Consider the following 20,880-nt stretch of genomic DNA (forward strand, 5'->3'; position numbering starts at 1 on the left):
AAAACACCTCACACAATAGATTGCACATAGAATCTCATCTCCATACATTACAAATGATAAAGCACAATAACGGCCATAAGATAATAAAAAAAGAGCAAAAGCAATTTGTTGGGAATTGTACAAATCAACATTAGAGTTGAAATGCAAACAAATTATTGTGGGAAGTACAGCTGTCCTTAGAGCTCAGCAAGAAGGGGCTTGGCTACACAGTGAGGGGAAGATGCAGGCTAACAGCGCTGCTGAAACTAGTTTACTTCTTTTTTTTATGTAGTCATCTGAAGTGTGAAAGGGCCATTCCTCGTTTGCAGTCTTTCATCCTGAGGTGAAAGGAGTTCAGACACTGTACTGTAACTGTTAATTAAACACTCCATTTGATTTTTAGATTACTTTAAGCGATGCATCTGCATTATGAAAATGTAACCTTTCTTCGTTCATACTAAAATACCGAAGAAATGACTGTTAAGAGTACTCAGTTACTCCTTGCATTCACACGAACAGTGATGTTTCCTACATTCTCCTTCGCAAAACTCATGCTGTGTTAGCACAGGAACTTGAATCATCATTCTTTCAGCGCTACTGTTTGTCTTTCCCTAAGTCGAGTTTCATACTTAATCCGTGCATTACTTTTTCTACATCAGCTGTTTTTTGCAGATCTGCTTTATTTCCTCGTAAATGACAAAGTCACGGTGTCATAAATCTTTGTGAATATCTTGAATGTCTCAAGTGTGGAGATATTTCAGTGTCAGATCATATGAACTTTAAGATTGTACATAAAAATCTGTGAATTTGCATAGTTTAAAATATGCCAAGAAAGTATGCAGTTAACTAGATTACAGAACACTTAAATGATACTTAAAACCAAAGAACACTTAAACACTAGGTTGCAAACACTTAAACATTAAAATGTTTGTGATTTGACTTCTTAAATTCCCAGCAACAACAAATGCTAGTTTGTACCAGTAGGAACAGTTGTAAAACAGTTTGGTTAGATGAACTGAATGAACAGAATGTTGTGTAGTAAAAATAACGCTGGTTAAAATGCATGAAGGACTTCAAGTTAGTTGGCAAGTCTTTTTGTTCTTTTGTTTGTTTCTTTTTGTTTTTGTTTTCTGATGGTGTCTGGGCCAGTTTTTCAAATATCCGGGAATTTTATTTCTGTTAGATCTTATTTTGGAGAATACCATGAAGTAGCCACGTTCATAAAGTTCAAAACGAAATAGAAATCTGCCGGGGGATTATGTTGCACAGATTGTAGCAGTGTAGTATGGTCTTCGTTGGACATAGTGTTTCTAAATGTATAGATTTCCCAAAATTGTGAACCTTTGCTAAAGTGGTAGTAAGGTAACTTAATATTCTGTAGCTCTATAAGATAAGATGCTGTTTTATATAGAGTATCCTTTGGCCAATATATCTGACATAAAGAATGTCAGCTGAGCCCTTTAGCAGTTCGTAGAATGGTCTTTGCAGGCAGCAGCAGAAGCATAGGTCAATAACTAATACTGAAGTTAGTGTCCCAGGTTTTATAGGGGGAAAGAAATAACAATTTTGAAGAAGGAAGACTACTTTGTATCCAGAGAACAAATGACAATACTGTAAATTCTCTGAATGGCTGGTCTCAGAACTACCTCTTCAAAGCCCAAATATCCTTCATCTCTTCTCTAGAACCCTTGAATTAGGACTGAAAACTGCTCTAATTGCTGTTGTTTATGACCAACTTAACTGAGTAACAAACAGTTACTTGAATGTGGATTTTGATTTTTTATTTTTTTTTTACATGTGAATGTATAAATCAAGATACTTTAATTTGAAATGTTAGAAGCATATGGAAATCAGGATCTTATGCCAAAAGATTACAAAGTTTTTAAAAATGCAAGCAGTAGTTTATTCCTAAATACAGGTCAGTGATTTGGATGTAAAATCTTTATTCTTTCAGTTATACACATAATTGCTCTTGCTCTAAATGGGGACGCTTTGAGCAGTACTACTGTGTACTTCAGCAGCAGGCATAGATCATTGCATTTCAGAACTGTGATCTTCATTTTGGCCAAAGGTGAGCAGGAGGTGACCATATGCAGAATACATAAATTCTTACCTATAGAAATAGTCAATAGTCATAGTTTTTACAAAGTCAGCAATTCAGTGCCTGAAATTTGATACTGGCTCTTACTGTAATAAGACAAAAATAGTGCACTTCTGATTTATTATCATTATACATCCTTTTGATACAAGTTTGAAACTGATCTTCATCATTCCTCCCAATGTGTATCCATTTTATTTTGTAATAAATCAATATTTCTTTCTTAATTGCTGCTCTTTCAAGTGTAAGATGAAATTTTCATACAGCTCAAAGCTGTGGAAGCCATTACATTGAGTGATGCACTACAGAGAGTATTTTTGTAGGAATGCTTATGGCTTCATTTTAATTTAAAGAAATTAATTACAAAATATTACTTTTTGTGTGCTGGTTTGTCTGACTTCAGCTGTGGGGTTTAAAATCCTGGTAGAGTGGTAAGACCAAAGAGGTCTGTGAAGTTTAGGATCATGTTGCCTCCTCCTAGTTCTGCAGCCTCCTCTTACATCATGCACCTGAGAGCAGTGCAGTGACTCTGCATCACTTCCACATGGCTCTGAAAACCAGTGTGCATTCTGCTTTCTCCAAACCCTAGTACACTGTGTGGGCTGTTGCAGTGAGTGATGTTGGCAGCCTGAGTGGCACAGTACTGGGCTGACTGACAAGTGATGGCCACAAAGTGAGCTCCTGATCATCTACCTGCCTGCCTATCTTGGCTTGTGTGGGTTATTTGCAATCAGTTTTGAAATTATGAGCATCACAAGACAAAATAAATCGGTTTTTTTTTTTTTTTAATAAAAAAAAAAAGAACAGAAAAAAAGACAAATGATCTAATAAAGTCAGAAAAGATTTTGCTTCTGAGTTTACTCTGCAGGAGTCGCAGTTTGTTTGAACCTGTTCACTGCTAGCTTGATTAGAAGGTAAATAGGAACATTGTTTGTATCTGAGTTCTTCAAATAGGCTTGTTCTACTTCTCATGAGATAGCAAGAATCACTCTTATACCTGTTGGCAAAATACAGCTGGAGAAAGCTGTTGGTAAAAGATAGATTATTTTAGCTTGAGATTTGTTATTCAGTGAGTGTGGGAAGTAGTAGGCAATAGAGAAGCTGATGTACAGCTGGAGTCAAAGGCTAGGTTATTACTTAAGTTCAGACCTCTCTTATTCAGTTTGCTGACAAACAAAAGTAACCCCTGAGAAGATCAGCCAAACTCCCTTTTCTTTTAGTCACCAAACTCCCTGATCTTCTCTTTTCCATTGTAATACTTCTGTTTTTTTCTATATTTCTTTCTGACCATCTCTTCAGAGTTAGGTGATAGATTTTTTCATTTAAAATTCTAATCTTATATTTGGCCTGGAAGTCACAGATAATTATTAAAAAAAAAAAAAAAAAGACACACAAACACACAAAAAAAAAACACTTTAAAAACCATTAAACTCATAAAATTATTATGGCTGGAGGCACTGCAATGAATTTGTTCTTTGCATCAAAATGCGTTGGCTTCTATTGTTCAACAAATCATTTATATTTCAGTATTTTGTCTCCTCTACAATACTTTGTAATTAATTTTCTTGCAGTTCTTCTTAAATTTTTTTCTAATTTCCTCAGACGGTCATTCTTTACTTCTTCCTGTAACTTAACAGGGGAAGCATAAAGAACACCAATTGCTGTTAAAATAATTAAAATTGAAATACTGATGTTCTTTGTCTGCAATAGCTCTTCCAACCAAAATCATGGTTACCTTCAATCGCAACAAACATTTCTCTGAGAAATAAAGCCATTCAAATGTGTATCTGGAGAGATTAAAGGAATTGGTCCTTTGTGTGAATGTACTTTACTCACATTTACACTTCTTTTTTTTTTTTTTTTTTTTTTTTAAGTTGTATATCAACTTAGTATTTTGCTTTGACTTTACTGAGTAGTAGTGTCAAGTCAGTATATGTTTGGGGCAGCTATGCTGGCTACTTGAAATGAGTGATATTTGAGATACCAATGATACTCAAATTTAAGAGTGTTAAGCCTGAACTGAAGTATTGTCTTGAAGCCTCGTTTATGGACTTTGACTGATCTAGTATTAATTAACTTTGTTGTCTTATGGATTGAACTGCCCAAGTGTGAAGAAAGTTAGTGCTGTACATAGCACTTTAGCATGAACTTGCAAATTAAATGTAATCTTAAATTAATTAGCCTGCTTTCTTTTCCCATTACAGGTGCAACAACCGAACACAGTGTATAGTAGTTACTGGGTCAGATGTGTTTCCTGATCCTTGTCCTGGAACATACAAGTATCTAGAAGTTCAATATGAATGCGTTCCTTACAGTAAGTATAATCTTTTTATTCTTATTCACTTCCCCTGGCCCTCACAATTAAAGCTGGAGTGCTGTTCCATGGAAATGAAGCATATGTTTATGGCCCACGGATCCATTATGCATGCAGAGCACTTACAGACTAGGGCCTCCAATTAGCTTCACGAAGTGTGGAAGGAAGCCATGGTGCAATGCTGGCCAAGTGTCTGTCTATGTTCTTAAGTGTTTGGCTTTTAAGGCTACTGTTTTTCCAGAAAACAAACTCAAATTAGCTATTCAATAGGCCAGATAGAAATTTGTACTTTTGCCCAATACAAGTTGCTGACAAATTGGCTTGGCTCACAGACTTCTAAAGAAGAAATTGACTTCAGTTTTAATCATGATCTACTTGAAAGGCTCTCATGGTGAATTTCGGTGCACAGCAAAACCCAGCACTAACACTCCTGCTCAGGAGGTGTTGTAAGAAGACTGTGCTTTAGGGGCACATTCATTAAGTGAACTCACTATGATTTGTGATTCATAGTGAATAATTCATCACTAAGTAACTAAACCACATTTCTTGAAAACAGTGGGAAAAGGAGCAAGAAGAGTTGTTCACTTTTAATAATAATAATAAAGCAAAAAATGTGAATTGTGTCTTCAAATCAGATGTCAAAACAGAACCATTAACAGAAAAAAGTAAATACTGAAAACATTGAGATAAAAAAATAAAGTAATAGCTATTTCAGCAGTTTTGTACAACATTCTTTCTAATGCCAGAATTCACTAGTTTTAGACATGCTACTTATTTTCTTGTAATAATTAATATTTTTTGTTTTTTTTTTTCATTGACATGTATTCACGTGTATAAAATTTCTGCAGATTCAACACTTTTAACTGGTTTTGCTTTCTTGTAAGATCATTCTTTGCAGTGACTAATCTCTCATCCTGTAACTCCACAGAGAAATAGCTGTGCTTGCAATGGAATTTGAGCAGTGCACTGATCATTCCCTTAAGTTATTATTAAGTGTGAATCTCTTGATCTGCAGTAATCCTTAACCAAAGTCACATTTTCTGTTGGTACAGGAAACAGGCCAACTCTGAGATGCAGAAACACTGTGGTGACAGTATACATCCAAAAAGGAAGGAAATGAGTTCTGGCATAAGCAAAGCTATGTCAAAACTGTCCATAGTGTTTACTGCTCAGTTTTTAAATTAAGTTGTTTTAAACTGAAATACTGTTCTGTATTGCTTCACCACATTGATCATTCACTGTTGTTAAAGGCCAAACACAGATCATCTGTTTTCTCTTCATTTCTGCTGTGTCATTGTGAAATGGATGCTTGCTGATTTTTTTTCTGTACCATTTGTAGGATTGGAAGCCTACTGCATACAGTGATCCCAAATATCATTCCTCCTGTGTGTAGTATTGTTGGCTTGTTATGCCTGTTCTTCTTGTGCCACTTTTTAAGAGCGATGTCTTACCCCAGTCTAACCAAAATTTTGTTCCACAAAGATCACTTTTACTTTAGCTCTATTCTCATTTCCAAATTCTCAGAAAGAGGGCAGTGCAACTGTTTCCAAATGATGGGGTCAGTCATATGACAAGAGATCACGTTTCCAGTTCCAGTAGGCTAGTTCATAGAGAAAAGCTATAATGCAAATAATGTTCAAACAATTTTTTATGCTGTTTTAGGAAGAGAACTGTGGATATATTCTACCAATTGGGTATTGCTATCTACAGGAATCTTTTCTTTTCCAGTTTTCAGAAGTATAGCGCGGCCTACCCTGTACTCTAACATGTAGCTATTCTGCTTTTAAAATGTTTATTTTTGTTTACTGTCAATTGCATTGGCCTGCCCCTTGAATTCTGTAATTCTATGTCTATCATAACTCAGGATTCTGGATACTTCTTGTCTTTCCAAGTCCGAGATTTGGAGTTTGTTAACTGCACCATGTACAGTGATGACACTACACCTTTAATTCCAGAATTGTAAGAGGAGTCAAGTGTTGTTACAAGCATCAAAAAAGGTTGACAGCTATTAGAATCAGTTTTGAAGTTTAATTTTAAGCCTCATAGTGCTGCCGTTTTGATTATTGACCATCTTTTTTCCGTGTCCCACAAAGCTTGTCCTGATATTCTTGCAAGTCTTGATCAACATCCATTATCAAGTCTGATAATTTTTTTTCCCTTACTTGTTCCAGGGCTGCCCTTCTAAACATATGGAATGACTGAAATCATTAGGTTTGCAAAGAAGATGGGATAGGCTTTTGTGGGTCTAGGAAGAGAGGTGTTTAGTCATCACAACGCTTCTAACCAAAGTTCAGTTCTGATTTTTACTTTATCTGATTTTACCTTCAATTAATACACAAAATATGCTATGTTGACAACTTTCAGCTCATGAGAGATTACAACTAGCAGTTGTTACTTTTGTGATAAAAGTTGAGAGCTCTTACATGTTGGAGTTGGTGTCACCCTTGTACAAAATGCAGTTTATGAGCAACTCTTATTTTCTGGCCTTCAGAAATATATAGCTGCTTTGCTATCCATGCATATTGACTGAGCTTTCTGTGGGCTCAGTATTCATTGTCCTCATAAGAATGTACTTAATGAAAAGCTTACTTTTTTGCATCTTGTAATGTAGAACTGTTCAGTAGTGTTTTTCTAATCCTGTTTAGCTGAAAAAAAAATCTATTGAAATACTCAGTTGGATCTCCAACAAAACTAAAATTCTAGACAAATTTGATAGGCATTGCTTTGTCTTAAAATAAGAGTGCTATTGATTAAATTACAAAGAAATTGAGAGTATCATACTTGACATTTCTCTCAGTTCTGCTTCGCAGTGTATATTGACACTGACTGAGTAACAGAAGTCTGCCCTTTCATTAAGAAGTACATCAAAAGTACCATTTTGTACATCTGTGCATTTTTATTTTACGCCTTTTTTGGACTCAAGAATTCAATAGAAAATGTTTTAAAGTGCTTTATACTCTCTCTGTCTGTATTGATTGGACTTTGCAGCATTTATTTATTTCAGTAAGCCCATCTGTCCCTGAAAACTGTACAGCTGTACACCAATGCACTCTGAGAAGATGTGCCAGTAACGATTTTAGTTATCCCTATCTTTTTCACACTCTCCTATTACTAATTCTAAGTAGGTACAGTATCAGTATTGCTCTTTGGCAAGGAATAAGCTCATACATGAAAATTCACAAATAGAATCATCTGTAAGTCATTAACACTGAATGTGAAACTCAGAAACTTGCTTAAGAATGCATCTTCTCTTTACTGAAGAATTAGAAAATGTAGAAAAACAGTTGTTACCTAAAGATGCACAAATGAACAAAGGCTAGGAAAACTACTGCTCAGTTTGACAATGTTCCTCCTCCCACTCCCCTCACAGAGTTTTGGAATTGTTCCCCAAACGAACACTAGGCCGGCTCAGTCAATGTCATTCTCCCAAAATAACCATATTTAATTTTGTTAAATGAAACTGAAAATCCAAAACTTCATATGGAACATACAAATACATTTTTCAGGTTAATACCATAATACTGAAAATGTAATAACTGTGCAAATAGTTTTGATACACTTCCTTGGTATCAGCAGTTATTGTTACACAGATTGGTGCATCTGTCATTTTTCAGGTCATTTTATGAAACTAGGAGAACATATTTCAAAGGCTACTGAGTATGTGAAATAGATTTTATTGCAAATAATTATTGGAAAGCTATTTACTATCTGGACTTCAGCTTCCTGTAATAAGTTCCATAAAACTTCCTTGGGGAGAAATTGCTATAGTAATGTAACTTTGTTAATTGGGTTTGATTTATATTTTCCATGTGTGGTGGTGGAATGGATATTTGTTTCAAACATTTAGTATGACTGTCCTCGCATACTAGCTTGCTGTTTCTGGCTTAATCGATGATGCTGGAGAATATTTGAATGAGCTAAATGTTAATTTTTTTCTTCTCTTCTTGCTTACTGTGCTTTTGCTTCCTTTTTCTAGATGTTTTTGCTTATTCCTTCTAGTGTGATTTTGCAGTTATAGATAAAGAAGTGGCAAAAGTTCTCAAGATTACATACAGACAAATAAAATGGGGCTAAGGAGAGCTAAAGGATGCAAGCTGCTTTCTTTACAAGAAGTAAAATTTGAGGGAATATGGGGGGAAATTCAATACGCACGCATACATACCTATATAATTCATATACTGTGTTTTGGATTTATAGTTATCTAATTCATATAATAAGTATATGTGCACTAGCACATATATGATATATTAATGTGTCACTCTTAAAAGTCAACTTGATAGCATTATGCTTTGAGTTTGAGAAGAAAAGTGTATCTAGCATGCATTAGTAAAGTCATTCATTATTTATTCAGGTTCACTAAGTGAAACAACATGCCAACATATCTGTATTGCCTCCTTAATCTACAAAAATGATTGATCCATGTTCACTTATGTAACCATAGAATCTCTCTCCTGCTAGGTTTTCCTGTTGTCTGTTTCTCTTTATCCAATATAGTGCAGTTCTTATTCTCCCTATATTTAGCGTCTGTTACTAATTTAATCTTTAGATTAATAGTCAATTTATGTTAATCTTCTTTCTTTTTTCCTTGCACTTTTTTATTTTTCTTCCGATGCTTAAAATAGAAGTGGAGCAAAAAGGTAAATAACGTATACAGTCCAAACCCCAGCTCCTTGTTATGTGCCTTATGGATGTTAACCTCTTCCCTTCCCCTCCCCACAACACTCTTATATTATGATAATCAGCAGGATCTCATAAGTACACCTCATAAAGAAGTCGACTGTTTGCAATAAAGTGACTTGGCTGCTTAAAGTAGGTGGCGGGGTATAGTGTCTGAAATACTTGGGCTGGAGGGAAGACTCCCTTGCTTTTTTCTCTCCCTTTCTCTTTGTCTTTCTTTCCCTCTATTTCTCTCACCCTTGGGTAAATTCTTGTTAATAAAGTGTCATCTTGCCTGGCTTCCAGAACCCTCTCCATAGCATGCCATGGTTACAGGGTTTCCTGGTCTGTTTCATTCATTGCTTTGGTTGTGTTTTGTTTTATCTGCTCCTAATTGCTTTCTCTATATACCTGATGATTTGTTTTGTTCCTTTATTTTTAATCGAGGCACCTCCTTTTTCAGCCTCACCACTTCTTAAAGTTCTAAACAAGTCGATGTGATTTTTTTTTGGACTGAAATGACCTAGCACACTACTGCACACCAGTTAAAAGCTCTGGAATGTTAATGTGTACTCACTAAAAGTCTAAGATGAAAATGCAAGAGTAGCTCTACATTTTCAGCTGTCTGTGTATGCCATTGAGCCTTGATCTGTACTAGTGAAAGCTGTTCCCATCCACTTTCCAAACTGGTACAGCAAGAACATGGTAACTTTAAGAAAAGTGGATGATAACGGGTGATAATTGCATTAATTATAACATACGGTATTATCTAGTGCCAATTAAATTGATTTTTTTTCTTCCTGACACAGTCATTATGATTTACCTACTTTTTTCTTTTTTCTTTTATTTTTTTCTTTTTTTGGATTATGAGACAGTTTTAATTTGACATAATTCTTGTCTTACTTCTCTCTGTGACTGTTAGTTTTTGTTTGCCCGGGAACGTTGAAAGCAATTGTGGACTCACCGTATTTATATGAAGCTGAACAAAAAGCAGGTGCTTGGTGCAAAGATCCTCTTCAGGCTGCAGATAAAATATACTTCATGCCATGGACTCCGTATCGCACTGATACTTTGATAGAATATGCTTCTTTGGAGGACTTCCAAAATGGACGCCAGCAGACAACGTATAAACTCCCAAATCGAGTGGATGGTACTGGATTTGTAGTATATGATGGCGCTGTATTTTTTAACAAGGAAAGAACTAGGAACATAGTAAAATTTGACTTAAGGACTAGAATTAAGAGTGGAGAGGCCATAATCAATTATGCTAATTACCATGATACTTCCCCATACCGATGGGGAGGAAAGACTGACATTGACTTGGCAGTTGATGAAAATGGCTTATGGGTAATTTATGCTACGGAGCAGAACAATGGGATGATAGTAATTAGCCAGCTGAACCCCTACACCCTACGTTTTGAAGCAACATGGGAGACGACATACGACAAACGGGCAGCATCCAATGCATTTATGATATGTGGTGTCTTGTATGTTGTCCGGTCCGTGTATCAGGACAATGAGAGTGAGACGGGCAGGAACTCCATCGATTACATCTATAACACCAGGTTGAGCAGAGGAGAGCACGTGGATATTCCTTTCCCTAACCAGTACCAGTACATTGCTGCAGTGGATTACAACCCCAGAGACAACCAGCTCTATGTGTGGAATAACAACTTCATTCTCCGATATTCTTTGGAATTTGGCCCACCTGATCCTGCCCAAGGTAAGAGTTGATTTTTCTGACTTTCTTATTCTCATTGTGCATCTATTCGGACAACTATTTCAGATCTCTTTAGTCTTAGACTTAGCTTTTAGCAGAAATGCAAAGAGGATTGGTCTCTGCACAGCTGAGCAGTGCAGTGTTACATTGGTGCAAAGAAAATTTACAGTACTTGTAAAGAGAGAGAATTATTTCATTTAATTTTATTTGGCTTGTGTTTTTGTTTTGTTTTGTTTTGTTTTGTAAAACTGTTTAGCTTTTCTATGTTTTAGAATTACTTACTTTATACCATTAGTTTGACCTTCTATAGATAAAATAAGTTTGAGTTCATTCACACTGAGCTCAAAGCCTGTTCCCTTTGGTTCTGTTACCTGCCTTCTGAATTGATTACACCACATATGCAGACCTTTTAACTTCTTGGTGCCAGCAGCTGAAGAGCAATGTTTATTGATAAGTCCCAGAGGATACATATGGGGTTAATGTGCAATAGCAAGCATAAATACTTTTCTGGAGACCTATTTGCATGGTTACCAATGTTAGTTTAGGCAAGATTATCCAACATCTTTTTTGCTGATTTCTCAATAAGTTCATTATAGCTTCAGCTCCATTGGATTTAGACCAGAAGAGGGAAGAAAAATGGAGATCTTTAGGTCTCAGCTATTTTTAAGAATGACATAAAAAGGCATAGCCACAAATAAACACTTATGGGAGAGAGTATCAAAACAAATGGTCTGGAGCAGCAGAAGTTGTATGTATCAACGGACAAGGTGTTGATAAGCATGTTCAGCAGTAAATTTTTAAACTTTAAAAAAGTAGTAATAGTGACTTCTTCTCATGGAAAGTAACTGTTCTGTTTCAGCTCAGTTAATGAATGCATAGCAGAATAAACCATGTAGTGGAGCACCTCTCTCACAGAGGTTGGTTGAGAGAGCCAGGATTGTTCAGCCTGGAGAGAAGAAGCCTCCGAGGAGACCTTCTTGTGGCTTTTCAGTACTAAAAGAGGCTTACTAGAAAGCTGGAGATTGAGTCTTTATCGAGAGTGTAGCAAGAAGACAAAGGGAAATCGCTTTGAACTAAAAGAGAGGAGATTCGATATTTGGAAGAAATTACTCATGTTGAGGCAGTAGAACAGGTTGCCAGGAGAAGCTGTGGATGCCCCATCACTGGAGGTATTCAGTGCCGTGCTTGATGGGGTTCTGTGCAGTCCAGTCTAGTGGGAGGTTTCACTGCCTGTGGCAAGGGGGTTGGAACCGGTCTTTGAGGTTACTTCCAACTCAAACCATGTTATGATTCTGTATCAACATACATTTAAATTTTTCTATATGTAAAAATACTTAAGAAGCAGCAGAACAAGGCAGTTTAGAACTAAAGCATTAGTAATCTCCAGAGCCACATGAGGGCATTCCCAGTCTGTCCCCCCACACCTCCCCATGTATGATACTAGGCTCAGGCCAGTTCCCGTGTCTAGCTCTAAGCTCCAGCACAGGGAGCTGTTCAGAAGGCCCTGCACCCCGTTTCATTACAGAAGTTGGTGGCTGCTCTTAACAGAGACATACCCACCTATCTCATTAAAAAGCTTTCATTTTCATATGTTCTTAGGCATGTCACTTTTCATTCAGTTTAACTCAGATGAAGTTGTAGTTTAAGTTCTCAAAAGCTTTACAAGTAAGAGAAGAAAAGAGAGGTGCAGGCTCTGCCGTAAATAATGTGATAGAAGCTAATCTTAACATCATTGCATTAAGGGAAGAAGTGTTAAGGATGAACAGGGAGAGAGAAAAAGGCTTTGTATGGTCCTTTCTTTGTGTTAGTAAACACCCAATGTGTCCAATGAAACATTTCATGATGTTTTTATTGTGAGTCTCTAACATAGGATAAAGTACGCATCTCAGCCGCATCCCGTCTAATATCAAAAAGACACTTGTGCATCCACTAGCACCCCCTCATGTCCTGGGGTTTCATGAGAAGAGGCTGGCATGCAAGGCAGAGGGAGAAACACATTATTGCAACCAGACCTAGATGAGAAGGGGCCCGGGGCACGCTGCGGGGTGCTTGTCTCTCTTTTAAGCTTTTTACCCATTCATCCATGAAGATAAAAGAGGAGTATTTTTTGTGAGTGAACTGTGAGATTTTGTTTTAAGTGCATTAAGACATCAGTAAATACATTTTTGATTGTGACCTTTTAAAATATAGAAACTATTTGAATATGTAATACATATATTCACAAAAGATTTTTTCCTCCTATATAAAGCCAATAAACAATATTTTATTTCTATATGGATCTGAATGTGGCAGTTCTAAAAATGTTTCAGTTCATTTGCTCTTTTGCCTAAGCCAATTGCCTTTAGTTAAAGACTACTAAATTAAAGGAAAAATTATCTTGCTTGTCCTTGAGATGTACTGCTATAAAATGAAGATATTCCATACAGTTTATAACTCTATTTTACTTGTATTATATTCTCAGTTCCTCTTTCTTTCAGCATAATATCTATATAAATTAGAGATCAGTTCTTCTATTGTTATGGAACTTAAAAATCTATATGTGTAATATCATGATCATGGAATCATTAAGGTTGGAAAAAATCTCTAAGATTGATCTTGAAGTCCAGCCATCAATCCATCCTCACTATACCCACTAACCAAGTCCTTAAGAAACCACTCCTACACGTTTCTTAAACACTTCCAGGGGTAGTGAATTTGCCGCCTTCCTGGGCAGCCTGTGCCAATGTGTGACCACTATTTCTGAGAAGAAGCTTTTCCTCTTATCTGACCTGAACCTCCCTTCATGCAGCTTGAGGCCATTACTTGTATCCTATTGCTAGTTACCTGGGAGAAGAGACTAACCCCTACCTCATTATAACCTTCTTTCAAGCAGATGTATAGAGCAATAAGGTCTCCCTTGAGTCTCCTCTTCTTCAGACTAAACAAGCACAGTTCCCTCCGCTGCTCCTCATAAGACTTGTTCTCTAGACCCCTCAACAGCTTTGTTTCTCTTCTTCAGACATGCTTCAGTGACTCAGTGTATTTCTGATAGTGAAGGGCCCAAAACTGAACAAAGTGTTTGAGGTGCGGCCTTAGATCAGATTTTCAGTACATTTGACAAAGGATGTGTAAAGGGCATTTTTGTGTTTCTTTTGTGTGCATGTGTGTTTTGGTTGACTTAGATTTCTTAATCATCCACTCAAAGACATAGGTGTTAGGATAAGATTCTTTAAGTCTCCTAGTAGGAGAACCTTCTTTTTGTGTTTTTTGCAATGGTACTTTAATACCAAGTTCTTAATGGTGTCACAAGGTCAGTGGCTCAAAATTGGAAGTCATGGTCTTTTCTGTTTGAGTGGTTAACTTGGGGCCATTGTAGAAAAGTCAGCAATCTGTGTTCCTTCTGTTGCTGTGGGAGCAATAATGATACAGACACTGATTCGTTTTTTCTGTGTCTTGGCTATCAATTCTGGTCTGCACCTGAACTTCCTACTATCAAGTGCTTCAAAAACAACAATCTTCTTCCTTCATAAAAGACAAATTTATCACTTTTGAGTCACATTCTGAACTGCAAGATTTGAGTTTGCTCCCAGGGCCAAAAATTGTGAGACTCACTTGTGACTCGAAACCTGCCTTTTTTCTTTCTATTGTTTCTTTAATTTTTAAATCTGCCTATTGAAATCACAGAAATACCTATATAATTGACCTAATGATGACTTGAACTTCGCTGCAGACCTGTAGCATTTTTGTCCTCCTGTAACTGTGTGTGTTACATGCTCCTCATATCCTTATTTTCGTAATCCTCAGGAAGACTTCTGATTTCTAAAACCACTGCTGCTGCAGCCAAGCTACCATCTTACCCTGGAAACTGGGTCTGCTGCCTTTAGAACTCTCCCCTTAACCTCAGTCTCTGTATGTTTTTTTTTTTTTTTTTCTCTCTCCTCGTGGGAATTGTAATACATAGATGTAGAAATGGCTTTTGGAGCTACAGCTGACAAGTACCACTCAGATACTGCACAAGAGCATATTTTCTAAGGTTAAGTGTAAAAATTGTATTTAAAAGTCAAAACCTTAACTCAGAAATAATTCAGAAGTATATCAGGACCTGCAGAGAAGCAACTACAAAAAAAAGAACATATTTTTATATTTCTGGTAAATTTAGTGTCTGTGTTCCCATATGTGATTTCTAAAGGAGACATCCAAAAATCAAAAAAATCCTAGCTGGAATAGGATTTTTAAAAGGAATTTTAAGTTAAAAGATTAAGAAGATTGAAGGGAATTTTCCCCTTAAAAAGTGAATGAGTATTACATTGTAAGGTTTCCTTGGGAACAAAAAGATAAATCCTTTTGTTCTGTTTCAGTGCGTTAGGGAGAGATTTCATCTACACTCATCCCAATTTGCGCAGACTGTGCAAACTGTTCAAACTGGGGTTGTCTCCCCTTTTGTACCATGATACCCATCATTAAGTTTTATTGGATCACTGCAGGAAAATAAGGATGTTGTGAGTGTTGATAGAACAGAAACTTGTCAGCTGCTATCACCGAGGGCTTGAAGTGACAGTAAGCAAGTGCAAATAAATCTTTATAGCACCAAGAATCTATGACGAAGTCATGCAGCAAATTATTAAGTAAATTAGATCTTTGCTATTTTAGTGAATCTGTTACGCTACAGATTGATTAAAGAGAGGCTGTACAAATACAGATAACCTAATGGGGACCAGATAACACATTCCTCAATCGTAGGCATTTTGTTAATTTTGTTGTGTATTTATTATAATTTTCAGGGTGTACATTTATAAATGGCCATGTAAACATTTCACTTTCAACTAAATGGGATTTTGCAGCATCTGTAGAGTACTGGCCAGCATAATAGCTGGAGCATATAGGTAATTAAGTAAGTCTTAGTGACTTCTCTGGTATTCACTGAAGTGTAAAAACAGGCACATCATGGTAATAAGCAGAAAGCAGGAAAATCTGGGTTTGCCCAAATGTCTGATCCTTGTTGCTTTACACAGCAGCCCAGTGTATGATGCCTTTTGAAAATTAAGGTGTGGAATTAGGTTTTTGAATGTTCAAATATATTGAAATTTCTGGCCTGTAAAAACATATGTTTAAATGAAAAATCCATGCAGCCAATCTAGAAAATGATTTAAGTCGCAGAGATGAAAATGGAACTATTAGTGTTTTCAGAAATGATTAATCATCTGGGCAGCCCAGATCAATTTTGAACGTATGGGTATGGTTATGTTTTGAGGTTTTGGTTTGTTTGTTTTAATGTAGTTAATATCTACTTACAGTAGAAACCTGTTAGCAAATAATACAAAATTGAAGAAAAAATATCTCTAAATCTATTCCTCACTGTCAGTTGGGGAAACAAAGTTACTATTCCCCCGCTGTCCTAAGCAATTGTGTTATGTTTTTTTTTATAGACATCACACTGTTAAGCAGGTGTTAAGTTTTACTCCAGTGATGTCTTAATTTTTAGAAACACAGTACATATATAGCTGTTTAAATCAACTGTTAGGAACTGCATGAAACAAATGTAAGTTAATTACTCTCAAAAAGTCTCTGAATTTACTTCCCACTGATGTTATTTTTTTTTTTATCGTACAAAGACTGTCTTCAACTGATAATGTGACCTGACTATATTAAAAAAAAAAAAAAAAGGAGAAAAAGGTTTGTTTCACCCTGGCACATCAATCATAGAATCATAGACTGGCTTAGGTTGGAAGGGACCTCAAGGTTCATCAAGTTTCAAGCCCTCCTCTACAGGCTGCCAGCCGCCAGATCAAGTCTAGATCAGATTGCCCAGGGCCCCCTCCTCCAAACTAGCCTTGAACACCTCATAGGGCAGGGCATTCACAGGCCCTGCACAACTTGTTCCAGCAATTATGGTCAAGAAGTCACGTGGCATTTTATAAAAAATCTTTAGCCTTCTGCAGACTTTCCCCAGCTGCTCAGAATGATAGGTCAGTGACCCATACAAGAAGTTTGTTTTTCCTTTTACTTGCAGCTTGTAAATCATCAGTATCATTATCTTGTATATGTAAGTGCTCTGCAGGTGCCTGGGAGCCTGTGGGTACCATCACCCTGGGCTTCAAGCATGGGACACATCAGATAGTGGAAGCCATCATGTGTCTTCTTGCAGCTCAGAACAATGACCTTTCAGGTTAAATTCCCCAACAGGTCATTAAAAACAAAATGATCCACCTTCTGAAATCTGGATATATTCCTAATGATGTGTTCCTATTTTTTCAGCCTTCTTCTTCCTGAGCTTTCACACTGTCCTGAAATTTCTTGGTACATTCTTTAATATTCCGACTTCTTAATTTTCTTATTTAAATAAAGAGAAAATATCTTAGATATTGTCTCTTTTTCTTTTTTGTGTGTGAGAGAGAGAGAGAGAGAGAGAGAGAGAGACAGTTGGAGTCTTTTTTCCTAAAAAAGAGATTACAAAGAGATGCTTGGGAATTTATTTCAGTGTGTAGCATTAAGTTGCATAAAGACAGCAGAATATTATAGCTGATGGTACAGCACAAAGTATGTTCTGAAAATTGTTGCCTCACTACTTAACTCTAGAGAATAGCTTTGATTCTTACTGTGGTGTTTTGCTCCTGAGACAAAGGTATCCTAAACATTACAGGTTTGAGCAGTAATTGCAATAATGCTAATACACATTTAAGTGATTAAATACGTACCTATTAGCACAATGTGTTGGGGACTGGATAGAAATAATGGGTTGTCCCTTGCAGCATCCTGTGTCCCCTGCAGCTTCCCATTCCTTAGGACCTGATTCAGAGGCATTGCCTGACACTGCTGCAAGTGATTGCAAATGCTTTTGACAAATGTTAATTGGGAAAGGCTGGATGCATTGTAATCAAAATAAAATTACAGCAGTTTCACAAGATGTCAGGCAAACATTTGCAGAACAGATTCAGAGATTTCAGTAGGTTTCATAGTAGCTGGCTAGGCCACAAATACAGCACAATTACACAGACTGTCATCAGACAGCTGAGAATTGGGCTGAAGAGAAGACAGCCGCTGAAGAAGTTTGTCATTTGTGAGTAAGAAAGAGATAAAAAACATTTCTCTTTATACGGTCTCTAAAAATAGATGTCAGTGTTCAAAATCTATACTCTAAATTCATATAAAAATTAAAAGATTCTTTCCAACTCAAGGCATTCTTTGATTCTATGATAGTTGAGTCTCCTGAAATATTATAAATGAAGTATGGTTTAAATATCTTCCAAACAAGTGAAAGTTAATCTTATCCCATATGCAAACTTAAAAAAAAAAATAAATTTGGTGACAGAAAGCTTAGCAGAACTTCTTTTGATTTTGCTAGTGAACTTACTTAGAGAACATGATAAAAAACATAATTGTCCATGCCTCAGAGGTCAGGGATCTAGCTGCAGCAGAACCCAGCTACAACAAAAAAGTCACCTTCTTCAGTTAAGTTAATCCTAAAATTAGTTTCATTTATTTCTGTATTCGTTAGGATATAAAAAATAGTTGATTTGAGCATATTTAATCTCAGAACAAGGATTTGTGGTTGCCTGTAAAGCACTATGAACACTAATGAAGATTTGGAAATAATTAATGGTGACTGTTTCAGTTACATTACTTGCATTTTTTCAGCTGTTGCTCCATATACATTTCAAGGTAGTGAACAGAAATTACGGACTGTTATCTTCACAAGCATTAAGGAGTGCTATCTCTGCAAAGCCTCACAAAATGAGCCAGGCCCACTGCGCCTCCCTGCCCCAGTAGTACCAGGGAGTGAGCAGTTCTATGTTTCGGTCAGAAATGATTTGGCCCAAACCTATCCGCAAGTGGCATGAAAGACTGCACGAGGTGCTTGCCACCTGGCTTTGCATGAGACATGGCTTCATACCTGCTTTATCAACAAAGGATGTTAGAGCTCGCAATGTTCAAACACCAGAACACCACGTCCGTGCTATGCGTTCGTTCTGCTTGAAGCTAATCAGGCATGCTGCAGCTCTTTCACGCAGAATGACTGCCGGGTAGGAAGATGTAATCGGAATTATTTCCCTGGAAGGTGTGTAGTGGGTGACTTGAAGTTTTTGGATCTGTTTTTAAAATGTGCCTGTTAGTTACAGCCCACTACCTTTGTTTTTAAAGCTGAACTGTACTGTGTATGGCTCTATCTGTCGAGTTCTTTCTTCTGTGGAAGCAGCTAAGTAATCTTTATTTGCTTTGAGCATGTTTGTTTTGTACTGATAACTCCCTAGGACTGCCTTTCCGCCTTTAGAAATGTAACTACCAATTTTTTTTACGGAAGAAAGTGTTTAGAGAATGTGTTGAAACTTCATGCTGGTATGAGTTGGGAGGAAAAAAATTCGTAAGCACTCAGGATAGCAATAACAAAAGAGTAATATTAAGGTTAAAAAAAAAGGAGACACCAGAGAATCCATTAAAACTACACAAATAACTTTTTTAAAAATAATTCTGAAATCATTCACTTTTTTATTACTCTTATTTTCTCTGTGCAGTGCCTACTACAGCAGTGACAATAACTTCTTCAGCAGAGCTATACAAAACCACAGCGTCAACCACTAGCACTACATCACAGAAAGGTCCAGTAAGCACAACATTAGCTGGAGGAACAAAAGAAGGAAGCAGAGGACCCAAGCCACCGCCACCCGTTTCTACAACCAAAATTCCCCCTGTGACGAGTTTTTTCCCTTTGCCAGAAAGATTCTGTGAACCGACTGAGGCAAGGGGGATTAGTTGGCCTCAGACACAAAGAGGAATGATGGTTGAACGGCCTTGCCCCAAAGGAACACGAGGTATTGCCTTTAAAAATATATCATGATTCCAAGCAGACATTTCAAAGGCACTGTGCCACTCTCTCATGGTGATTTTTCTTAAATCTCAGCCTGTCAAACAATTTTTTTTGTTGCTTGGAGAATGCAGTATCTAAAGGCAATGGTCAGGTTCTAATCTACAAACTGCATTTGAGTGTAGATTCAGAATTACTTTGCATGTATGCTTTGAGAATCCAGGTCAAATTTTAGGTCTTTACTTGAGGATTGTTATGAAATATACTTACAGCTGCCTTTCTCATTATGAGCTCCCCTTTGGATGAGCTCCAGGAAAAATCAAAGGCTTTTTGTTTGTTTGCAGAAACCGTCTGGTACTTTTCACTTGACTTTTTTATTGCTGTTTATCATCTACCTTATTTCCTTACGTTTTTGTCAATTATTGTCAACTGCTTATACTAGTGGTATTCAGGATTCAACACTGCTAAGGAGCACATTGTTGCTGATTTCCTGAATGCATGCAGAAAAATGGTTTCAATTTCACTGTAGTTTTCCCCATCTGTTGTAGGAACTGCCTCGTATCTCTGTGTGGTTTTAACGGGAACATGGAACCCCAAAGGCCCTGATCTTAGCAACTGCACCTCACACTGGGTAAATCAGCTGGCTCAGAAGGTTGGTTGAAACCTTTTAATCTGGTGTTCGCTCATTACTAAAGATTTTAACTGCAAGCATTAATAATTGAGCTTGTTGAAGCTGTCCTGATTACTATGTGTTCTTTTGAAAAGGAGTTGCATGTACTTTGTATGTAAAGCATTTAAGAAAAGCGTGGCTCATAAGTCCAGTAAGGCACACTCGTGCTCAGTTATTGAGTGGAGTCTGTACTTACGTGTTTTCATAGCATTTTAAAGCAAAACAGCTCTTCTAGTGTTCTTGCTTAATAAATAAAATATTATAAATCATACAGCAAAAAGTCTGGTATGCAACTAGGTTTATTGGCTCAGGGAGAATTTTACTTGAATAAATAGATTTTTGTACGAGTGCATTAATAACAGTATGATTAGAGCACAGAGCCACTTTCTGTGTTTTCCTTCCCTACTGAGATTTACTAAGTTTATGAAAACTGGATAATTTGTTGTCAGTACCAGGCTACTTGACTTTCAAATGCCTCAAGCACTGGTGTGAACAAATAGATTTCTTACTGTCTGATAATGGCAGAAAAATAAAAGTGAGGATGAACAGAAGATCTAGCCCAAAAGTCCCAGTCTGATTTCTGGTTTTGATGACTGTTAAGAACTGCCTTTGTGTGTCACGGATCTAAGAACCTTTAATCTTCTGAGATAAAGAGAATGTTATT

General features: G+C 36.8%; 1 protein-coding gene across 14 annotated transcripts in view; it reads left to right on the forward strand.

Annotated features, from left to right (window-relative positions):
- Positions 1-20,880, forward strand: part of ADGRL2 (adhesion G protein-coupled receptor L2) — a 155,794-nt gene that overhangs the window by 98,427 nt on the left and 36,487 nt on the right. For all 14 annotated transcript variants that reach the window (XM_052667095.1, XM_052667096.1, XM_052667097.1 and 11 more), the window contains 4 exons: positions 4,282-4,391; positions 9,970-10,770; positions 19,257-19,553; positions 20,095-20,198. In XM_052667095.1, coding sequence (XP_052523055.1) covers positions 4,282-4,391; positions 9,970-10,770; positions 19,257-19,553; positions 20,095-20,198 — 1,312 coding nt within the window. The remainder of the gene's footprint in view (positions 1-4,281; positions 4,392-9,969; positions 10,771-19,256; positions 19,554-20,094; positions 20,199-20,880) is intronic.

Source organism: Tympanuchus pallidicinctus, unplaced genomic scaffold (assembly GCF_026119805.1).
Source record: "Tympanuchus pallidicinctus isolate F22 unplaced genomic scaffold, pur_lepc_1.0 scaffold7, whole genome shotgun sequence".
Classification (NCBI taxonomy): Eukaryota; Metazoa; Chordata; class Aves; order Galliformes; family Phasianidae; genus Tympanuchus; species Tympanuchus pallidicinctus.